The sequence below is a fragment of the Equus caballus genome, chromosome 5 (genome assembly GCF_041296265.1).
Source record: "Equus caballus isolate H_3958 breed thoroughbred chromosome 5, TB-T2T, whole genome shotgun sequence".
In the NCBI taxonomy this organism is placed as follows: Eukaryota; Metazoa; Chordata; class Mammalia; order Perissodactyla; family Equidae; genus Equus; species Equus caballus.
The window spans coordinates 31,766,685-31,788,572 of NC_091688.1; the positions used below are offsets into that span (position 1 = coordinate 31,766,685).

The 21,888-nt window shown below is 41.4% G+C and overlaps 1 protein-coding gene across 9 annotated transcripts in view; it reads right to left on the bottom strand.

The window, feature by feature from the left end:
* Positions 1-21,888, bottom strand: part of DDR2 (discoidin domain receptor tyrosine kinase 2) — a 152,791-nt gene that overhangs the window by 22,203 nt on the left and 108,700 nt on the right. For 5 of the 9 annotated variants that reach the window (XR_011438609.1, XM_070266808.1, XM_070266810.1 and 2 more), the window contains 6 exons: positions 7,774-7,876; positions 6,107-6,338; positions 5,664-5,811; positions 5,190-5,295; positions 1,653-1,784; positions 1,022-1,205 (listed from right to left, as the gene is read on the bottom strand). Coding sequence is in view for 8 of the 9 variants with exons in the window: in XM_070266808.1 (XP_070122909.1) it covers positions 1,022-1,205; positions 1,653-1,784; positions 5,190-5,295; positions 5,664-5,811; positions 6,107-6,338; positions 7,774-7,876 (905 nt within the window). In the remaining variant the exon portion in view is untranslated. The remainder of the gene's footprint in view (positions 1-1,021; positions 1,206-1,652; positions 1,785-5,189; positions 5,296-5,663; positions 5,812-6,106; positions 6,339-7,773; positions 7,877-21,888) is intronic. The other 4 variants (XM_070266811.1, XM_023640813.2, XM_001492516.7 and 1 more) reach the window with 1 other exon arrangement.

Genomic DNA, 21,888 nt, shown 5'->3' on the forward strand with positions numbered 1-21,888 from the left:
GATGTTGGCCCGGCCAGGAGTAACAGCGAGTCCGCCTCCCTACCCTCAGCCTCGCCTTGAAGTTTCTGTTTACAGTTAAGAAAATACTATTTGCCAGTGTCCTATTCCTGTTCATCATTTCTCCTCTGCCTTCTACCCAAAGTAGCAGAGATATTTATAACGATAGTGGTTAGAGTAGGCGATAAAGGATATCATTTGTTCCCTCACAAATGTTCCTTGAGCCAGCATATTTTCAACCACTCAAGTACAGAGATCAGAAAGCAGAGTCAAAGTCCTCCTACCTTAGAGGAGCTTGAAGTCTAGTAAGAGACTAGATACATACACAGACAAATGACAATCGATGTGCTCTTGCAATAGATACGGAAACAAAGAACTCTGGGAACAGAAGAGTATGGAATCTTCTAACACGATTTCTCAGTGCTGCAGTGGTAGAGGAAACTCTAGGGATGGGCAGAGGTTCAAAATACAGAGTCCCTTCGTCTCCCACTGAGAATCAGAGTTGCAATGAGCTGCCTTTACTGAGAAGAGTAGGTCCTCTCCCTGGGGAATGTAGCGCAGGGCCATATAATGACTTCCTTGGGCCCTAGTCACTTTGCCTTTGTGGGGCCCTCCCTCCATAAAATATGTTAAAAATTATATTTTACAACTGTGTTGTTAAACAGATGAAAATAATTTTTGACCCTAAAAGTTCATTTTTCTTCTGACGTTAAAAGAAGTTAAAACATTTTCATGGGCCCTAGACACTGCCCTCTGTGCCTAATGTATACATCCACTCTGGTGCTGGAACAAGAAAAACAAACATGGAGAACCAGTGACCTAGTCTAACCCCCTTATTTACAAAGGAAGAAACAAACCCAGAAAGTGAAGTTACTTGTGAAACGCATGTAGCTAGTTAGTTACAGATTATGTATTTGAAGTCAGTTCTGCTGGTATTGTCGCAGGGTTCTCTCTCGCATGCCTTTTTTCTGCCACACCATGATTTTGGCCTCTTTGAAGTTCCACCACACCTCACTCCACTGACCTTCATAGTAGTGAAATTCCTGATGCGGTCAAATTCAAACATGATCTCGATGTAACCATTGGTGGCACTCTCGTTCCTCCAGCCCACGTAGTCATAGCCGGGCCACACATGGTACTCATGGGTCTGGGTGAAATCGTCCAGGCCAGACACCCCATCTGTCAACTGACCCAGCCCTTCAGTCATGCTGCTCAGACCAGGAGAGGAGAAGGCAAAGGGAGAGAGGAACCTGGAGTTAATTACACGTTCACGGAAAAGCTTTTACCCAGCTTCTTCTCCCCGGATTTTGTAAGGGCTGATAATCTTGGAAGTTGAAGGATTACCGAAAATCCAATATATTTTATAGCATAGACTCATTTATCCTGCATCAGTGGAGAGCTAAGAATTTCATATAAATGGATTTTACAGAATATTTGATGCTTACTCATTTAGTAGCAAAACTTTTAAACAGTATTTTATCATTTTATATGAAAAGCTTTCTATAATTCATTGTATCCTTGTCTATTCTTATATACAGAATATAATAATAACTCAGTATTATCAAATGCATTTGTTTAATAAGTCCACTAAGGAGTAAATGAATGAATGAATGAATGAACACATAGAATGAACACTGGTAGCTAGTAGCACTTGCCCATCACTAAATAAAGGGTCCCGGAGCTCGTCGGAAATTTTCTGACTCCTTTGCTTGTTGTCTTTGTTCAGTGAATCAACTTCAGAGAAGTCGGGCATACCCTCTTTTATCCCACATCTCCAACAACCCAATCTGATAGCAAATTAATGTGCAAAAAAAATAAATAAGTAATCTTTGCCAATTTAAATACTAATTTATAATTAATTTTAATTACATTTATAGAATACTGGACTCATGGAGTAAAATGCGTGGATTACATGAGGGTCAGAGGCATTGGCTTTCGTTTTGTTTTCTAGCTTGGCAGGCTTTCCACCTTGGAGTGTAAGCCTCTGTTTTGTGGCTGAGTTGGCCGGATTCCTGCCTGCTGGATGAGATGTACGCATATTTATGTTAATTTGCCTGTTTGAAGAACAGAAAGAGGTCTTCCTTCTTTTTACGGAGGGACGGAGCAAGAACCTATCATGTGGAACTTCTCTCTCAAGCTCTGCATCTCAAGCTCTGGAAGATATGTCAGGAGTCTCCCAAATAAAGAGATGGGGCTACTCACCCTCAAGCAATAATGCATGTGACCCGTGAGGTTACAGCCAGACCAGTGATATAGAAAATTTGTGAATTACAAAAATGATTAAGAGTGATTATGCCAGCCTTACAGATGCATTCTTAAATATATTTGTTCATTGCAAAATGTTTGGCAAATTATAAAATTTGACTGGCCTTATCCACAGTGACCAGAGCCTGGATCCCCCTTCCAAGGTTTTGTCATCTTTTTCTTCTCTCTACAGATCAGAAGGCTAGGAGAACATAAGTTTACTTGCAATAAATATATTTCCCATTGTTCCCAGAAAAATTAAGCCCCATGAAAGTCTTATGAAAAGTAACACAAATGAAAAGGAATTTAATTTATTTTCTCCTTAATTTCAGAGAATTTCAGTTTTTCCGTAATCAAAATTAAATCAAGGGGAAGGGATAAGGAAAGAAAATTTCTCTGTTACTTCATACACTTTAGAATTGTTAGAATTACTACAACAAGCGGATATGACATTTGGAATTTTTTTAATTAAAAAAAAATCGCTTTTGCTTCTATGACTATTTCCTGAGACTCTGAATTAGGTAGCTTGTACCTCAACACTCAGCCACACCCCAACTCGATATTTCATTACCTCAATTATTGCATGGAAGCTGATTGCGTCTAAATCTCTCTAATTATTTTTTATCAGTCCGCTGGGGTTCAGAGCCATATTTCTAGCACCTGTCTTATTTCTCCATTTGAATGTCCTGTCAGTCCCTTAAACTTATATCCCAGACTAGATCCATCATCATCTTTTTCTAAACTAAATCTTTCACCTGGATTTCCCATTTCTGTCAATTGCACTTCTCTTTCGTATTCACTGAAAGTACCTAGTGCATAGTAAGCAGTCAAAATATATTTGTTGAATGAATAAATGTCATCTCCACTGTTTCAGTCACCTAAACTATCATGTTTCATCTAGCCCCCTACATCCAATCAGATTGCAAATGTTCCCTAAATGAATGTCTCCTTGTTCCCATTCCCCAGTCCCCACTATGGCCTTGGTCCTTAATTTGTTTCATCTGACAGAATTTGGAATTAGAAAATGTCCCTCATTACCTCCTCCTTCCACTCAAATCTAACCTTTACATGCTGCATGATTAATCGGTCAAAAGCACAGTTCCAGTCACGTCCTTCCCCAGCTTTAAAACTCTTCAGTGACTCATTATGTTGATGATTATGTTGATGAACAACAGCTCCTCCTCCTCCATTCCGTCCTTCTCCACTTCTTCCTGACCCTGACATTCAACTGCCTCCAAAATATGACATAATCTGCCTTGTGATGCCTCTCAACTAGTGCTTTGCTACATAAATATGGCCCATGGTTAGCTAAACTGTTGATCTCTCCTGGACATTCCTCTAAACTTTACAGTGTGATTCTTTTGTCCTCATGCTAGTGCCTCTGCCTAAAATGCCATCTCAAGATTCTTTGCCTGTGAAAGGTCTACCCATTCTTTGGGGCCCATTTCTGATTTCATCTATTCCATCACGTCTTACTGGTCCTCCAATTAGATAATAACTTACATGTATATAACATTTTACCTTTACAAAATGCTTTTCTTATACATTTTATCACCTAAGTCACATGGCAAACAGAAGCAACTTTTATTACGTGAATCCAGCTGTTTCCACCCCCAATGCTGTGCTTTCCTACTGTGGCTTCCTCTTTCTTTGGAACCCCAGAGCACACATATGATATCTCTTACTTGATGCTTATGTCACAGCAAATTATATCCTATTTTAGCCCCCACTGCTTAATCATAAGATCAATAATTTCATTCTATTTGAATACCTACCATGTCTAGCCAAATTCCTTGCACACAGTATAGCTAATTAGCAAAGATTTATCCACTCAATCTCTGATTTCCTCTATTCCTTGAGTATATGCCAGTTGGGGTGTGGCTGAGTGAAATAACGCCAAGACAGTTTAAGCAAATGGGGAAGAAGAGTGACTAAGGAGATGGAGAGGAAGTGACTAGGGATAGAATACTGGATGAGTCAGGTCATCACCAGGCGATGGCAGCTGGGGGCAGTAGTTTGCTCTTCACACCTGAGCCCTTGCAAGTACTGTAATTCCACACTCCTATTCCTGAGACTCACTAATCTCTCTATCTCAACCACTAGCAACCTCCATCATCTAGTCTGGATTTCACTATGGTCTGACCTCTCTGCCAGGCTCAATCTTTGCAGACAAAGACCAAGCTAAGAGAGAGAAAAGTGTTGAAGTGGGTAGAAGAATGGCATGGCTTGGGGTAAAGTGGGATAAGTGGGAATATCTCTTATCCAATCCTAAATTCCTCCTGTATCTGAACATACTTCTCCATCATGGCCCTCCATTGGTCCATTTCAGGACTATCCATTGGTCCTTCTGCTGCTCCCAGCCCTACCTTCTTCTATAGTCAGGTCGTTCTTGTTCTCAGTCTTGCTTCCTTTCCTCTATTCCCTTCTACCTATCTCCTTTGCTCCAATTATCATCTCATCCTAGAAACTTTCCTTGTCTATTATAAGCCTTACTAGTCTCATTTTCACAGTTTCTACAGCATTTATATTTATGGGGTTCATTCTTCCTGAACTTCTTGATCTGTCCAATTTATTATACTTATAACTTCAATTCTCTGGCCGTTTGTCTCCATAAGTAGGCCACTATTCATGTCAGATGACATGTCCTGTTTTGAGGGCCAAAAAATATGGCTACCATACTTAGGTCCATAATACAAAGCTTAACCTTTCCTTTGCGTAATTTAGTGTTTTCCTTGTGATTACTTTGCCTTCCAAAACCAGCCTCTAAGTTTCTTGCAAATAAAGACTACATATTTTACTTTATTAAATTATCTCACAATGCATAGTAAAGGGTCTAAGTAAACACTAGTTGGTTGATTGATTGTTTACTGATCCCAACCCATGATAAAATATTATTCTGTTCTAGTGGCCATTTCCCATTCTGATGACCAAAGTTTCCCAGAATTTACCTGTACCCAACGGCTCCATCATAGACAGAATCATTCAGATAAATGATGGAGCCTCCAGGGAGTACGAACTGCTGTCCAGCTGGAGCATTGTAAGACACCAAGCCATCTGTCAAAGGAAACACACATGTGTCAGCACCTTTGAGAAGGAGATGCGCCTGCTGCTCGGACCAACTATCCCAGAGAGCTACCTGAGGCTTCAAGGATGACACTTCATGCACTATGTCCACACGGGACTCAATCTGGGCACACAGGGAGCACTGCTGAGGAGCACTCCTCAGTGACAGTCTGCAGAGTGTCACTGAATGCATTATTCCAGGTACTGGGTGGATGAACAATATTGCTTTCTTTACTCTAACCAAGAGGGAATCCCTTCTTGGTGATCAGTAATCCCATCCCTTTCTGATTTGATTGCCTTTATTTCCCAGGGGTTGGAGTTTTTAATAAGCTCTATAAGTTCTCTCTCTTGAGACCTACCAAGCCAGACACAGCCATAAAGCTCCACTCTCATGCACACATTCATGGAGTGGTCGGTGACCGGAATGAAGCGGACAAATCTGGCCACAATGGGTGGCTCCAAGTCCTTTAGGAAAATGTCATAAGGGTTACTATTTCCATCCAGCACCTGAGGAGAGAGAAGAGAGAGTGAGGAGATGCTATGGAGTCATGTTGACTCTTCTTCAACCCCTAAGTCATCACCCCTTTGATGGACCCTCTCTTTTTCATTCAAAGAGCAGAATACATCTACTCAGCTTTCTCGGCAGCCTTGATATTCCTCTCTATGCTCCCTCCCCACCCCCTCATCTTGGGTCACATATTTACAAGTTCATGCCAGGACTGTGGATATATATATACCTTTTCTAGCCTAAGTCAAAATACAGTCCTGGACATCCCAGGGTCTGGATGTCTCTTCTGCCTACCTGTTTCCCATGCCGGTTCCGCCAAGAGATCCAGCGAGTGCCATCCCGACTGTAATTGATCTTGTACATGGGGGCAAACTCAATGCCATGGCCCCCTGCATGGCGCCCCTGGGTCCCCACCAGAGTGATAAAGTGCAGGGTGTGCAAGTCAATCTGCAGAAACTCTTTCAGGTCATCAGGTTCCACTGGAATCTCAGGACACCAGGCTCCATCCCCTTCTTCTGAATCCAGCCTTAAAAGATGAAGGTTGGGGAGAGAGGGAGCAATCATGAAACCACAGAGTTATTTACCAGTCCACAGCCAGCAGTTACCCTGACCTGAGGGGAGAGAGCAGGCTGGGAGTTCAGACCAGATGGACTCTTGGGGTTTTCTCCACCAGTCTGACTGACACCACAGTACCCACTTGTGGTCAGTTCCCTCTCCCTGGAGCACTACGAAACCCAGAAAGACAGTCACCACCAGGGAGCTAGAGGCCTTCAGATGACATGTAGCCTTCATTTCCCATCCTAATTTTGAGATCTCAAGGGAGGTCCCACACAATGAAACCCTTTCTACCCTCTACTCCCACACTGAGTCATTTTACCATCCCCCTCCCACTTTCAATCTCAGTATGACAAGGTTAGCCACTCCTTGCCTGGATATCAAGTTATAGGAGTAGGGAGGGAGGTATAAGAAGATCTCCAGTGTGGGTTATGTAACACAGTGAATTTTAACCAGCAGGATGGGCATGGGAACCCAGCAAAAAGTTGCGGAAACCCATGGTGAGAGTGAGGGGTAAGAGTATGTCAGGGGAATAGTAAATAATCCAGTTTCATTTTATTACCTCCAGGCTGAGCCACCAGTGAGGAAAATTGTGAAATCAGTATACGATTTCTTTGAGGAACCTCTTACCACTTTCCCTGTTCCCTGGAATGTGTCTTTTCTCACAGATGTCACCTACTAATTGCTGCTCCCTTCAAACCCCACCAACCATCACTCTAATCTTTTACACACTGAGATAGAAATTATGGAGGTTTACCAGGGTTGTTTTTCTTAAGGGTGATTCCATTTTAACAGAAATCAATACTTTATACTGAAAGAATTAGATTCCAGGAGGAGGATTAGGCCCTAACAAGCAGAGTAGTTTTTGACAAAGATATTTATTGCTTTAGGGGACCCCTTGTATTAGACCACAAGGAACCCACCATACTCTGTTTATGGATGAAGTTGGCCCTTTTGCGGGAGATATCCTTGAGAGAAGGGAAGAACTTGCTGGAGGCCTCAATGTCTGTTTAAGTCCTTGATGCTTTGCACTATGAGTGATGTTTCACAGACACTCACCGAGAAGAAGACCGAGTCTCCAACTCCCAGTGTCCTACACAATCCACCCCTTCTCATGCTACCACTGTAGTCCCCTTCCTGCAGCAGCTCACAGTGAGAAAGTGAAGTAAAGCAAATTCACTGCATATCAACGAACCCATATGCTGTGGGTGGTGTGGTTCTAGGGCCTCTGTGGTTGGAATGAGGTTACTAGGCCACCACATGCTGCCGGACCCTGAAAACAGGCCCACTTGATGTCCTTGCATCATTCCCACCGGTGCCCACCAAGTACCCTTCTTTCCTAGCCCCTTAAGTCAGGAAAACTGTTCAACACAGAACTCAGGCTTTCTTGGGGTAGCCATCCTTACCTTCCATATTTGGCAGCTGTGGATTCTGACCACTGACTGGAAGCTGTGATGTCCTCATCTGGAATATGGCCCCCTGACATTCCCAGAGGATAGCGGCATATGGCTAGACCAAGAGAAACCAATGAGTAAAGAAAGGAAATGCTTTTATTTTTATTTCCAGAGACCACCATGGAGAATGTAACTGATTATTGGTAGGAAAGAAGCGGCCTGAACCTTTCTAAGTCCCTCTATGACCCCAGTTTGATTAACCTCACTCTCTTTGCCTTTTCTTTCTATTTTTTGAGGAAGATTAGCCCTGAGCTAACTACTGCCAGTCCTCCTCTTTTTGCTGAGAAAGCCTGGCCCTGAGCTAACATCCATGCCCATCTTCCTCTACTTTATATGTGGGACGCCTACCACAGCATGGCATGCCAAGTAGTGCCATGTCCGCACCCGGGATCCAGGCGAGCGAACCCCGGGCCGCTGAGAAGTGGAATGTGCGCATTTAACCGCTGCACCACCAGGCCAGCCCCTTTGCCTTTTCTTCCTGGCCCTGTCTCCAAACTTATTACCAATCAATCATCCAAGCATTGATCCTCAGCCAAATCTATCTTTTGGACCAAATTCTGACACGTAATATAACATAATGTAAGGTGCTGATTTATCCTTTTATTTGGTAATAACCCCATGGCCCATCCCCATTCCCTTATTAGCAGGCACACACTTCTAATCAGTTTCCCAACAGTAGTCAGTCATCCTCATTATCAGCAGGTGCCCTCTATGATGTATAGCATTCTTTTCTTCTAGATAGCTGATTGCACAAAACTATGGAGAAAAGCCAGTAAAGTCTCCTACAAAGGAGTTGAACACAGCTTTGGCCCCCAAAAGCACCATGTTTTGGCCTCCAGCTAACAATAATAACCTCTGGAGATGGACTTCCACTTCCAACCAAGATAGAGTAATAGGGACTAACAGGGAACAGATTTACTCTCCTTGGTAAAACAACCAAAAAGTGGACAAAGTACATGATAAACTGAGTTTCAATAGAATGAATATCAGACAACAAAGGACAGCAATCCTTGAGAGAGGAAACAGAGAAGATGAGCCCTACAATGGTACCAGCTTACTGCCATGAGAGAGTATTCAGGCTGCAGTACAGTAAGTGAGAACTTAGGCAGAAGCTGGAGGATGCCCTGAGTTGAGGAGCCAAAGAGAAGGGTCTGGAGAGATCAAGGGGACTAGAGCTCTCAGGACATAGGGTTATCAGATAAAATACAGGATTCCTAGCTAAATTTAAATTTCAGATAAATACTGAATAATTTTTTCGTAGAAATATGTCCCACGCATTAAAAAAAAAATACTGGGCATGTAGACAAGCATGGGAATAGAACTACAATGAGAAAAAAATACCAATCAATTGAAACTGATTCTGAATTAATATAGAAATTAGAACTGGAAAAAGAGAACATTAAAACAGTTATAACTGTATTACATGTGTTCAGAAATACAAGGAGAGCTATAGACAACGTAGAAAAGATGTAAATCAAATTTCTAAAGATAAAACGAACATGTGAGATAAAATACATTGGATGGAATCAAAGCAGGTTATACATTGAAGTAAAGATTCATGAACTTAAAGACAGCAGTAGAAATAATCTTTAATGAAACAATGACAGAAAAGAGAATCAATCAATTAATCAATCAATTAACAAAAAGCAGAACATCAGGAAGTTGTGAACAATTTCAAGCATCCTAATATATATGGAAATGGATTCTTTGAAGAAGAGGAGGGAGGAGGACAAAAAGTCATTTGAATAAAAAATGATGGAAATTTTTTCAAATTGGTGAAAACTGTAAACCCAAGTAGCTCAATGAACTGAAGCACAAAAAGCTTGGAGAAAACTACACTGCAGCATATCATAATCCAATTTTTTAAAGCAGGCGATAAAGAGAAAATTTTAAGAGCAGCCAGAGGAAAAGGACATACTATGAACAGAGGACCAAAGATAGAGATGAGAGCAAATTTCCCATTCAAAATGGCAATTACAAAGTAAATATATATTGATTTTTCATGCTATTTCTGTCTCTTTAAGTGGTAATGGACTCTTTAAAGAAAAATAATAACAACATATTGTGGGGTTTACAAGATATACGAAAGTAAAATGCATGACAACAATAGCATGAAGATTTGAAGGGAAACAAAGAAAATTATCTTGTTGAAAGGTTGTTATACTCTATGTGAAGTGATACAATATCACTTGAAGATAGACTTTATTTAAAGATGTACACTGTAAATCCTAAAGCAAGCACTAAAATAATATTTTTTAAAAGACTTAATGCCAGTAATTCAAGAAGAGATAAAACGGAATCATAAAAAATTCAATCAATTGAAAAAAAAGTCAGAATAAAGGAAATAAAAAAGATAGGATAAACAGAAAACAAATGGCAAAAATATAGATTTTTGATTAGCCATATAAATACTCCCATTAAATATAAATGGTCTAAATAGTCTAATTAGAAAGTAGAGATTGTCAGATTGGATTTTTTTTAAGTTTAAACTATATATTACCTATGAGAAACATACTTTAAATATAAAAACCCACATAAGTTACAAGTAAAAGAATGGAAAAAGATATACCATGAAAACTTAATCCAAAGAAAGCAAGAGTGGTTATATCAGCACCAGACACAAAAGATTTCAAGACAAAGAACGAAGATGGTATTTCACAATGATGAAAAGTTTGGTAGGGAAACACAAATCAAAACCACGATGAGATATCACCTCACACCTGTTAAAATGGCTATTATGAAAAAGACAAGAAATAAAAAGTGTTGGTGAGGATGTGGACAAAAGGGAATCCTTGCGCACTATTGGTGGGAAAGTAAATTGATGCAGCCACTATGGAAAACAGTATGGAGTGTCCTCAAAAAACTAAAAATAGACTGCCATGTGATCTTGCAATTCTACTTCTTGGATTTCTCCAAAGAAAACAAAAACGCTAACTCAAAAACATATATATACCTCCATGTTCATTGCAGCATTATTTACAACAGCCAAGATATGGAAACAATCTAAGTGTCCATCGATGGATGAATGGATAAAGAAAATGTCACACACATACACACACACACACATAGACACACATGGAGAGGAATATCATTTGGCCATAAAAAAGAATGAAATCTTGCCATTTGCGACAGCATGGATGAACCTTGAGGGCATCATGCTAAGTGAAATAAGTCAGACAGAGAAAGATGAATACTGCATGATCTAACTTATATGTGGAATCTAAAAAACAGAAAAACCTAAATTTGTAGATACAGAGAACAGATTGATGGTTGTCAGAGGCAGGGGGTGGGGAATAGGTGAAATGCGTGAAGGGAGACAAAAGATATAAACTTCCAGTTATACAATAAATAAGTCATGAGTATGTAATGTACAACATGGTGATTATAGTTAATAATACGCTATTGCGTATTTGAAAGCTGCTAAGAGAGTAGATCTTAAAGTTCTCATCACAAGAAAAAAATTTTTTTCACTACGTATGGTGACAGATGTTAATTAGACTTATTATGGTGATCATTTAGCGATACATACAAATAAAGAATCATTATGTTGTAAACCTGAACCTAGTATAATATTATATGTCAATTATACCTCAATAAAAAAACCATTATATTACAACTTCCAGATAGAGCAATAAGGCAAGGGGAAAAAAAATAATAAAAAGCACCCATATTGGAAAGAAGTAAACTGTTTTTAATTGCAGATAATAAGATCAGTTATAGTAAAAAATCAGAGAGAATCTACAAAAAAGCTACTACCATAGCTAATAAATGAGTTAGTAATACACAACAATCGGTTGCATTTCCATATACTAGTAGTGAACAAATACAAGTTAGAGTAGCATCAAAAATTATAAAATACTTAGGGATAAACATGACAAAAGATGTGAAAGACTTATACAATGAAAACTACCCAACATTGTTGAGAGAAATTAAAGATCTAAATAAATGGAGATATATACAATGTTCAAGGGTCAAAAACTCAATACTATTAAGATGTCTATTCTACCCAAAGTCTTAACAGGCATTTTTGTTTAAATAAACAAAATTATTCTAATATTCACATAGAAATGCAAAGACCCAGAATAGCCAAAGCAATTTTGAAAAAGAAGATCAAAGAGGGAAGACTGACAATAGATTTTAAGGTTATTATAAAGCGACAGTTATCAAGACAGTGTGATATTGGTGTAAAGATAGACAAATATATCAATGAAAGAGGAAAAATCCAGAAATAGACCCACACAGACATATACCTATCATATTATGTAGCCACTCCACTCCTAGGTATTTACCCAAGAGAAATAAAAGTGTCTGTCTATACAAAGACTCATGAGTATTTATAACAACTTTCTTCATAATAGACAACCCAAATTAGGAAACAATCATATGTCTATGAACAGGTAAATGGATAAACAAATTATGTAATATCCACACAATGGAATACTATGGAGCAGGACTGGGATTAGAAGGAAGCAAGTGAGGAACCTAGAGTGAAAAATGTAAGGAGGCGCTCACTCCCAGGGTCATGGAAGTGCCAGCGCTGCCTTTGCAGGGTCCTGAGAGTGAGTGCCTCCTTGCATTTTGCACCCTAGGCTCCTCACTCCCATCTCTGTTACTCAGCGACAAAAAAGAATAATCTATTGATGCATGCTACAACACAGATAGATTTCAAAACAGTTACACTGAGTGAAAGAAGTTAGACAAAAAGAGTACATACTGTATGCTTCCATTTATATGTAACTCTAGAAAATGAAAACAAGTCAATCTATAGTGACAGAAAGCAGATCAGCGGTTTCCTGGGGAAGGGAGGAGTGGGCGGGAGGAATTACAAAGGGGCACAAAGAAAGTTTTGCTGGTGGTGGATATGGTCATTATCTTGATTACGGTGATGATTTCACGGGTTTATACATATGTCAAAACAGACCAAATTGTGCAGTTTTAATGTGTGCAGTTTACTGTATGTCAATTACACATCAAATCATACTTTTTCAGAAAGTAACCTCTGAGGCAGAATAATATGTTGAGATTTTTATTTGTATGTTTTCACTCTCCTTTTCAAAGCAGGAAGCAAGGCCTTCATGTTACTTCACCCCATGGGAGGTTTATGTTTACCAGGCAGAAATAAGAAACTGCTTGACGACAAACGGCTTCCTGGAAAGCCCACCCTCGTTAAGAGACGGTAGGATGGAGTAGAGGTGGCAGGAAGAAAGGTGACTTCCCTAGGCTTGGAAGGGGACAGAGGTAGTCAAGTTAACAGCACTAACAGGACCAAGCCCCATTTCCGGAAGTGCCCTGCGGAGGCAGCAAAACATCAAAGGGAAAATGGTTTCCTGTGAGCATAGTGCCCAAGCTTGGCACAGGAGCCCCAGAACTTCTGTCCTTAAGGCACGTCATGGACTTGGAGAATGAGGTTATCACTGGCACTGTGACGAACTGAAGGCAAGAGGCCCTTCTGCCTGTATCATACCAAGAAAAGCTCCTGGATTCTTGTCTGACCCTAGGAAAGAGGATGGTCTGGGCCGAGGACCAGTGATACTTCCAGAAGCAGTGTGATTAAGCAAAACCATGTCCAGGCTGCTTTGGCAAGAAATGTGGCCATATACCCAACTGAAACACTTCTGTATTCCTGTCCACTACCTTTTCCAAGTCAGATTTGAATCAAGAGTTGGACGTGGGTATTTAGTATCATTTTGCTTAGTCTTGTCAAATGCACAATTTCTCCATCTGAGGTGATAGGTTTTGCAGATAATCATTATGCTTATATTTTAAGTGCAAATCTGGACTGTTCAGGAATGAAGCATCAAATTCTTAAATTCTAAACTCTCTGGAATGTGAAATTGAAGGGAGGAGTAAGGATGAGGACATAATAATATTGGTTGCCAATGAGGCCAAAATTACCAATGAGTGAGGTCAATGTACATTTCAAAAGTCATACACTGGGCGCGGCCCTCTCTTCTGCTCCATCTCATTATGCAGCGGAGGCCAAACCCTGACTGAGGGTCTGCTCTGGCCCCTCTCTCAGTGTTTATCCTACCTGTGGTTGGATGTGCTAAGTGTTTCAGTCTTCAGTACCAGTGACGTAATGGGCAAAAAGAGGTTCCTGGAGGCACTTAACCCACAATGCTACATGCCCCAGTCTGGTTTACCAGAGCACTTGTGTTGGCATTTGGGACACAAGCCAAGCTACTAATAAAGTAGAACTTTGCTTTCCCTTTGCGACTGTCCTCTATGTGTATATCTTCCTCAGGGACCTCCTGGGGATGGGGCCTGGCTGGCCAAGGCAGTCAATCCTGGTTTCTTTGGCTTTCATCCATGTCAGAGTGCCCCCATGTGCCGTCTTGATGCCTAAAATACAGCTGTTCATAATTCACAAAGTGCTGTCCCATTGCCTACCTTTTTTCATCTCTACAATAACCCTGTGTGGCAGGCAGGGCATGTACTCTTACTCACAAATTATATATGAGGAAACCAGTGGAAGTCCCACAGCTATTTAAATGGTAGGGGTTTGACTTAGCCCGCATTTCTGAGTCCTGATTCAAAGCTCATCCCAATATACCAGACTGCCCCTCTTCTGCTTGAACCAAAAGAGTGACCTGAGGCGGCTGTTTCTCCCAAGATTCCAGGCTGCTGACAGAACTGCCACAGGTTAGTAAGAGAGCTGCACTCTGGCACCTTCCCTCCTTTCTGAAACCAAAGCTTTTTTGATGAATCCAGTCCTGTCTCCAACCTCAGCCCAGCATGACAATTTACTTGTTTGCTTATTGCTTTCCAAATCCACGGACTTTTTAAATTCTTATTTTTATTAATTCATTCACTCAACGATTTTTTGAGCACTGCGAGGATACAGCAGTAAACAAAACGGACAAAGTGGCTTTTGTCATGAAGTTTATAATCTAGTGTGAGGAAAGAGATAATAAAGAAATAAATATATAATATAGGAGAAGATGGCAAATGCTGTGGAAAAAAATTAAATATGGGAAGGGAATAGGTGCACTTTTATGTAAAGCAATCAGGAAGGCCTTTCAGATAAAATGGCTTTGAGCAGAGGTGTGAGTGAAGGAAGATAGGAAGCCAAGTGACTGTCTGAGGGGAAGATGCTTCACATAAAGGGATAGAATCAATTCCAATAAATTTCTTGTTCCTCTGATTTCCAACATTTGTATTCTCTCTCTTGTAGCATTGGATACATACTGCTTTGTAATAGTTTTGTAATATAGCTATTTGTGTGTGTGAGTCCTATCTCCCTTACAGATGGCAAACCTTTTGAAAAAAAAGAGGGGGAGACTGTATCTCGTTCATTTTTATTTCTCAGTGCACATCTGGGGAGAGAATAGGTGCTCAAAAATATTTATTGAAAATAAATTTACTGAAAAAAGAAGGTAAATCTTAGAGATAGATATAGATTAGTTGTAACAATAAAGTTGAGTAAAATGTAGTCTTCCTCTAAATCTTATCCTCTAGTCTTTTCCACTTCAGCCAACTCCATTCTTCCAATCACTGAAGCCAAAAATCTTGAGGCTATCCTTGACTCCTGTAATATTTTATATCCAACCCATCGGCTGATAGAAAATCCTCTAAAAATATTCCAATATCCCACCAACTTCTCCCCACCTAGTCTGTTACCATTCTAGGCCAATTCACTGTCTTCTATCACCAGGACTAGAACAGTAATCTCCTAACTGCTTTCCCTTGGTCCACCTTGCTCCAAGTATCTATTAAAATGTAAGTCAGATCATGTAACTCTTCCGCTCATAGACATCCAATAACTTCCCATCTCACTCATAATACAATTCCAAATCCTTACTTGGTCTCCAGGGCCCCTCATAACATATTCCCAGGGGGTCTTGGACCTCATCTCCATCCCACTCTCTCCTCAGCCACACTGGCCTCCTTGCTGCTCCTCAAGCACACTAAGTATGATTCTTTTTCAGGAATTTGCATTTACTTTAGTTTAAGTATTTAATTTAGTAATGTAACAATCTTCATAGGGTCAAGGAAAGAAAAGTGGAATACAGATGGTCCCCAACTTAAAGATGGCTCGACTTCATGATGGTGCAAAAGCGATACACATTCAGTAGAAACCACACTTCGAATTTTGGATTTTGATCTTTTCCTGGGCTAACTATATGTGGTATGGTACTTTCTCATCATGCTGGGCAGCAGCAGCGAGCCACAGCTCCCAGTCAGCCACAGGATCACAAGGGTAAACGCTTACAACCATTCTGTACCCATACGACCATTCTGTTTTCCACTTTCAGTACACTGTTCAATAAGCTACCTGAGACATTCAATACCTTATTATAAGATAGGCTTTGTCTAAGATGATTTTGTCCAACTGTAGGCTAACATAGTGTTCCGAGCACATTTAAGACAGGCTAGGCTCAGCTATGATGTTTGGTAGGTGGATGTATTCAATGCATTTTCAACTTACCATGGGTTTATTAGGACATAACTCCACTGTAAGTCAAGGAACGTCTGTACTGTATCTCCCACTTTTTTTTCACACATTAAAGTATCTGAAATCTGATTGCATCTTACAAGCAAAGAGTGAGTCATAGTTTAACTGTTTTTTTCCTTAAAGTTACTTAAAGTCATGATACATCTTAGAGACAGCAGTTTCTTAAATTTGATGAAATAAATTTGACGCTTCATTTTGAAGCATTTAGCAAGTGTCAGGCAATGTGATAGGTATTTTCTTATTCATTATTTCATGGTTTCTACTAATCACCCATTCTCCAGAGTTTAAATGACTGCCCAAGGCCATTCATTGGGTAAATAATGACTCAGTTTAGAATCTGACTCTAAAGTCTGTGACCTCTCTAAGCTACACAACCTCTGAAAATCAGATTTCAAATCCACTCCTGGCTCTAGCACTTACACCATGTGCCAACTGAGCAAACTTCACACTGTCTTTGGGTCTCAGTTTCCTCATGTGGAAAGCAAGAGAGCTGGATTTGACATTTTCAAAGACAGCGGTTCCCAAAAGCCAGTCCTTGGACCAATTGCTGTAGATTTTCTTGGGAAGGTTCTAGAATACACATTTATGAGCCCTCTCTTGGGAGAATTTTCTTTGGTATATCTGAAGCTGAGCCCAGGAACCTGCATATTTTTAAAGTTTCCCAGGTGATTGTGCTATGCAGCCAGGCTTGGGAACCACTGCTCTCACGTCCCTTTAAGTCTAGACATGTGATGAATCTCTGGGGCCATGAGGGACAGCCAGAGACATCCACACACACAGTCCCACTAGGCTTTCATTCCTGGCTATCATGCCTCTCTAGTCACTGGGCCATGAATGTAATGAGAACTTCTGCTTCTCGGAACATCTAAAGTAAACCAGAAATGGGGAAGGAGGGTCGCACAGGGTGAGTCATGATATTGTTGCAAATAACTTCCCCACCAAGGCACTGCTTATCCTGGGAACAGCAACCAAGACATTTTAACAGAGCTGCTGCAGCTGCAGCTGCCTTTATAAAACATTTCAGTTCAACTATATTTCCTGGGCTCAAGAATCCTTTCAATTTTGTGTTCTAACTACACCCATACAGGAACTTTCCATAGTTAAGAGAGAGAGCAAGAGAGGAGAGAAAGACAGACATCTACCTAGAATACTCTGTTTGGTGTCAAAGGCTCTTTGCTCTCCTTGGCTACCATTATGTTAGAGTGGCCATCCTCAAAGTGTCTTCTCAGGACCAGCAGCGTCACCATTACCAGGGAAGTTGTTAGAAATGCAAACCCTCAGTCCCCACCCCAGACCTACTGAATCAGACTCTCTTGGGGTGGGGCCCAGCAAACAATGTTTTCACCAGCCCTCCAGGTGACTCTGATGCCCACTCAAGTTTGATAACTAGAGGAGCTGGAGGATGGGACGAGGCTTCAGTTCTCCACGTGACGAAAATGCTAAATGTGTGAGGGCTCGCCTCCTGCTCATCCCCTCCAGTTCTTCCATTACACAAAAGGGTTTAAGCCAACTGTGTGTGGACAAAAGAGTGGCAACAACATTGATGAGGACTGGAGGAATCTCCCTGAGTCAAGATGGGCGGCTCTGAACATCTGCTTGGAGACCAATAAGGAAGTCTTGGAGAAGAGGAGTTCAGGAATGATAGGTGACATGTTATTCCTGCTAGGAGGCAATCAAGGGGTGAGAAATAAATCTGGCCTTTGAGAATCATTCAGTCCTTCAGCAAATGCTACAAATGCCATCTCCTGCAAATTTCTTGAGTCCAACTCTTTGTCTTCTCTACTCTTCCCACACAGGGCCCACCCTCCGCCACCTCCCATCTGGACCACTATGCCTTCCAGCTCTTCCTCTTGGTTCCTCCATCATCCCTTCTCCATACAGCAGCCCAAATGTGATTCCTAAAACATTGTTCTGACATGAACCTTCATGTTCATGAAGCTGTCCATTCTTCTTAGGACCATGTCAGGCCTCAGCTGACCTCTCCAGCCTCACCTTGGGCTATCCCCAGATCTTTGCAATCCATATCCCAGCACAGTGGTCTTACTTCAACTTCATAAATGCACAAAGTACCTTCCAGCCTCAGGGTCTCTCTGTATGTGATGCTCCCTTTACGGAAGTGTTCTTCCTCCCCTCTCCTTTACCTGCTGACTCTCACTCATCTTCCAGCTCTCAGACTAGCCCTCCCTCAGGGAATTCCTCTGAGCCCTTGGGTAAATTAGGAATCTCTGTTATATGCTTTTACAATGCATTGGTTTTCCTCTATAGGCTTTTCCCACTTGTAATGTAGATAATGTTTGTTTCATTTCAGTCTTTACAGTAAGCCTCATGAGGGCAGGAAATGTCTATCTTTCTCTCCGTTGTCTCCCCAGTTTCTAATCTGGCATTAACTGAGTGCTCAATAAACATCTGTTGGAAAAGTGAGAGAAGAAGAGTTTTCTGCTGTTCATTATTACAGTGCTCAAAAACAAAGACCTGGGAAGTCAGTAAAGGGCAGCCCCTGTTAATGACGTTTAACCAGATACATGAGACTTTCTTGTAAGTCTGGGTTGTTACATAATTGATTGCGACCTATCTTTTTGTTCATGAATTTATTTAACAAATAAGTTCCTGCTACGTGTCAGGTACTACTCTCAGGACACAGTAGAGAACAAGACAGACAAAATGATTTATCTCATGGACCTTACATTCTGGTAGGGGAGACAGACAAAAGACAATAGATTTTCAATAATCAAATATGCAATCAAATTGTTTATTCAACAATAGCTACTACTAGCTATTACTATTTAAGGTAATGTGAGAAAACTATGGGAAACACTAAAACATGGTATGGGGATAAAAGCGACAGTGGGGGGTTCTTTTAGGTAACAACCTTCGCCAGAGATGTTCCATTTCACCTGTGTTTGTTTACCTCCTTATTGAAATGGTAAGCAATTTTGAGAATAGTAATCATGTCAGATTCTTCCTTTCCCCCCTCAGCGACTACCAACACATAGCACGTATTAGATGCTCAACACACATTTAGCAAATAAGTAAACAAAAAGGTAGAGAGATGGGTAGATGGACACATGAATGCAAGGATGCATGCACGGAGGCTGTGGACTTCACCATGTGTTGAACTCTTCAGGGCAGGTGTTGTAGATTCATTTCTCTGCTCAGAACCTCCAAAAGTGCCTGGCCATGGCAGATACTCGGCACATATTTGCTGAAGACATACCTTGCTCAACTGCACATCAGCAAGCAGTGCTCTCCCCAACAATGGTCAAGGTTTGTCAGCATGGGCACCATCTGGTTCCCAGTTCACGACCATCTCCAGAGGACAATGAGGAGTGGGGATGCTCTTTAAGAGCTTTGTGGGTATTTGCATGAAAGGAAGAGAAGTCCCGGCATGAATGTTAGTCAATGGACACTGGATAACTATCCAACAAGTTGTACTAAGGAGGGATCCCCAGCCTTTGGTGAGGAGAAGCACAGAGTAGAGAAAAAAGAAAAAACACAGGAAGCTCTGTGCCTTGATGAGGATCCCCAGCTCAATGCAAGAGGAAGGCCCTGGGCCACAAGTATTGCAAACCCCCTTCAGACAATGGGAGTGTGTCTGGAGGTCTAGAAGTGGGACCAAGAAATACAAGAGTGAAGATATGGAATTCAGAGATAAGAGCCAGCAAAGCAGCCATTATGCAAAGTTTCTTGGTGAATCAGTATTCCCAGGGGCCTCAGAGAAAGGGCACAGGAAATTAGACAAGCTGATCTTGGATGGCCTTTCTCATCCTAGTGGGTCTTTGGAACCAAGATAAGCCTTGGCCCAGGACAACCAACGTGGCACATCTCAGCAGTACCAGTGTGGTTTTTCTATTGAATATGCCTATTTTTGGTAAACTTCTTCTGTGGAAGGGATCCCAGCCAATAGCAAAGACTCAGAACTGCCAAATAGGCCCAAGTCCTAAATGTCAGGCCCCCTTGCTTTCCCCAAGCCCACTACATTGTTTATCGGATCCCACCAATCTGTCTTTGAATGCTGCGTTATGAAATATAAAGAAGCATGGAAAGGTGGAGAACAGCAAAGGAAGCAAGAGACCCAGCAGCAAAGTATCTCCTGATTTTGCCTGCTGAGTTGTCTTGGTGGTTTCTTGACGATTCCGCTACCCACCAATCTCCTGGACAGAGAAGCCAATTCACTTTCCAGTTTCCCAGAGTGGAAAACTACCAGCACTGGCTGCTGCATGCCCAGCCCGGAGCTCAATCTGTCCCAAGCTCTGGTAGGGCCTGGCAGGGAGGCTAAGAGAAGCAGCTGCCACCAGGCCCCAGCTTCCCAAGAAATTATTTTCATATTATGCTGCCAAGGTTGAGAGCCTGAAGGGCTGCTTGTTCCATGATGTTTACCATCTCACTGCTCGCTCCAGACCACAGGCTTACTCGTCAATGAATGTCCTATATGCAGCTTCCAGGAAAACACACACCTGGCACACGTGAGGCCTGAGGCACAGAGAGCTGACACCTGGGACTCTCTGGGCACAAGGAAGACAAGACTGACCAGGATGGGGATTATTGGGGTCAACCAGGGCACCCAAGATGGTCTATGGTCTAAAAGAACATCTACAATCAAAAAACTTCAGAGCCAGGAAGGGACTTTAGGAAACCAACCCCTCCAATGGCTCCATGTTAAATATCAGAACCTCTGAGGCTCAGAAAGGTGAAGCGACTTACTCAAGGATGCACAGCTGACTAGTATAACCAGGACTGGAATTCTGGTCTCCTGATCTTTGGTTCCTCTTTCTTTGACCCCAGGCTACCATAATCCAGCTCTTCCAGTTCCAGAAATGACAAGGTGGTCCAATTAAAGAAGCTGTCACATGGGCCCTTGCTCCCTACAAGCCTCACATTGCAGGCTAATTCAGAATGATTCGCTGTTTGGGTGAATGTTCACATGATGGGGCCCTGCTAGGGGCCAGGAAGATTGTTTGGATTCCTCTAGGTACAAGGAGGCCATTTTACCAAGATCTCTTTTGCCCAAATTGAAATTCTCCTTAGAAGTAGCCTTTTAGAATTGTAGTTTTCCTAGAAGCCCAAAGTGCTTTCCAGAAAGAATTATTGCAGAGTTCCAGAAGAGGGGTCCTCAAACTGTGTTGGATTTCAGGGTACTGAGGTGAGGGTCAGACAAGATACGTTCTTTTTCCCGGTTAACCAAGTCAGTGAAGGCCTCATAGATAGTATCTCCTTTCCTCCAACAGGGAGGTAAGTTGAAGAGACAGCTGGTAGCCATGAAGGTCAGGAGTTGAGAAGAAAACTGGGGCATGGTTTAGGATCATAATAAATCTATGCTCAAAACTTGATTCTGCCACTTCGAAATTAAGAGACCCCAAGACAAGTTACTAAACCTCTCTGAACCTCAATTTCCTCATCTTCAATAGTCCTGCCAAGCAGGGTTGTTGTAGAGACTTAATATAACGTATACAAAGAACTTTGCACTCTTCGTGGAATGTAATAGGCCTCGATAAATGACATCTAGGAGGAAGAGAGGGCATTCTTTGTTTTAAACATTACATTCACTCTTTCGTAAGCAGGTCAGAGGTTTGACAGCCTTGGGAAGGTTACTTAAGTTTACCTCCTCTCAGTTT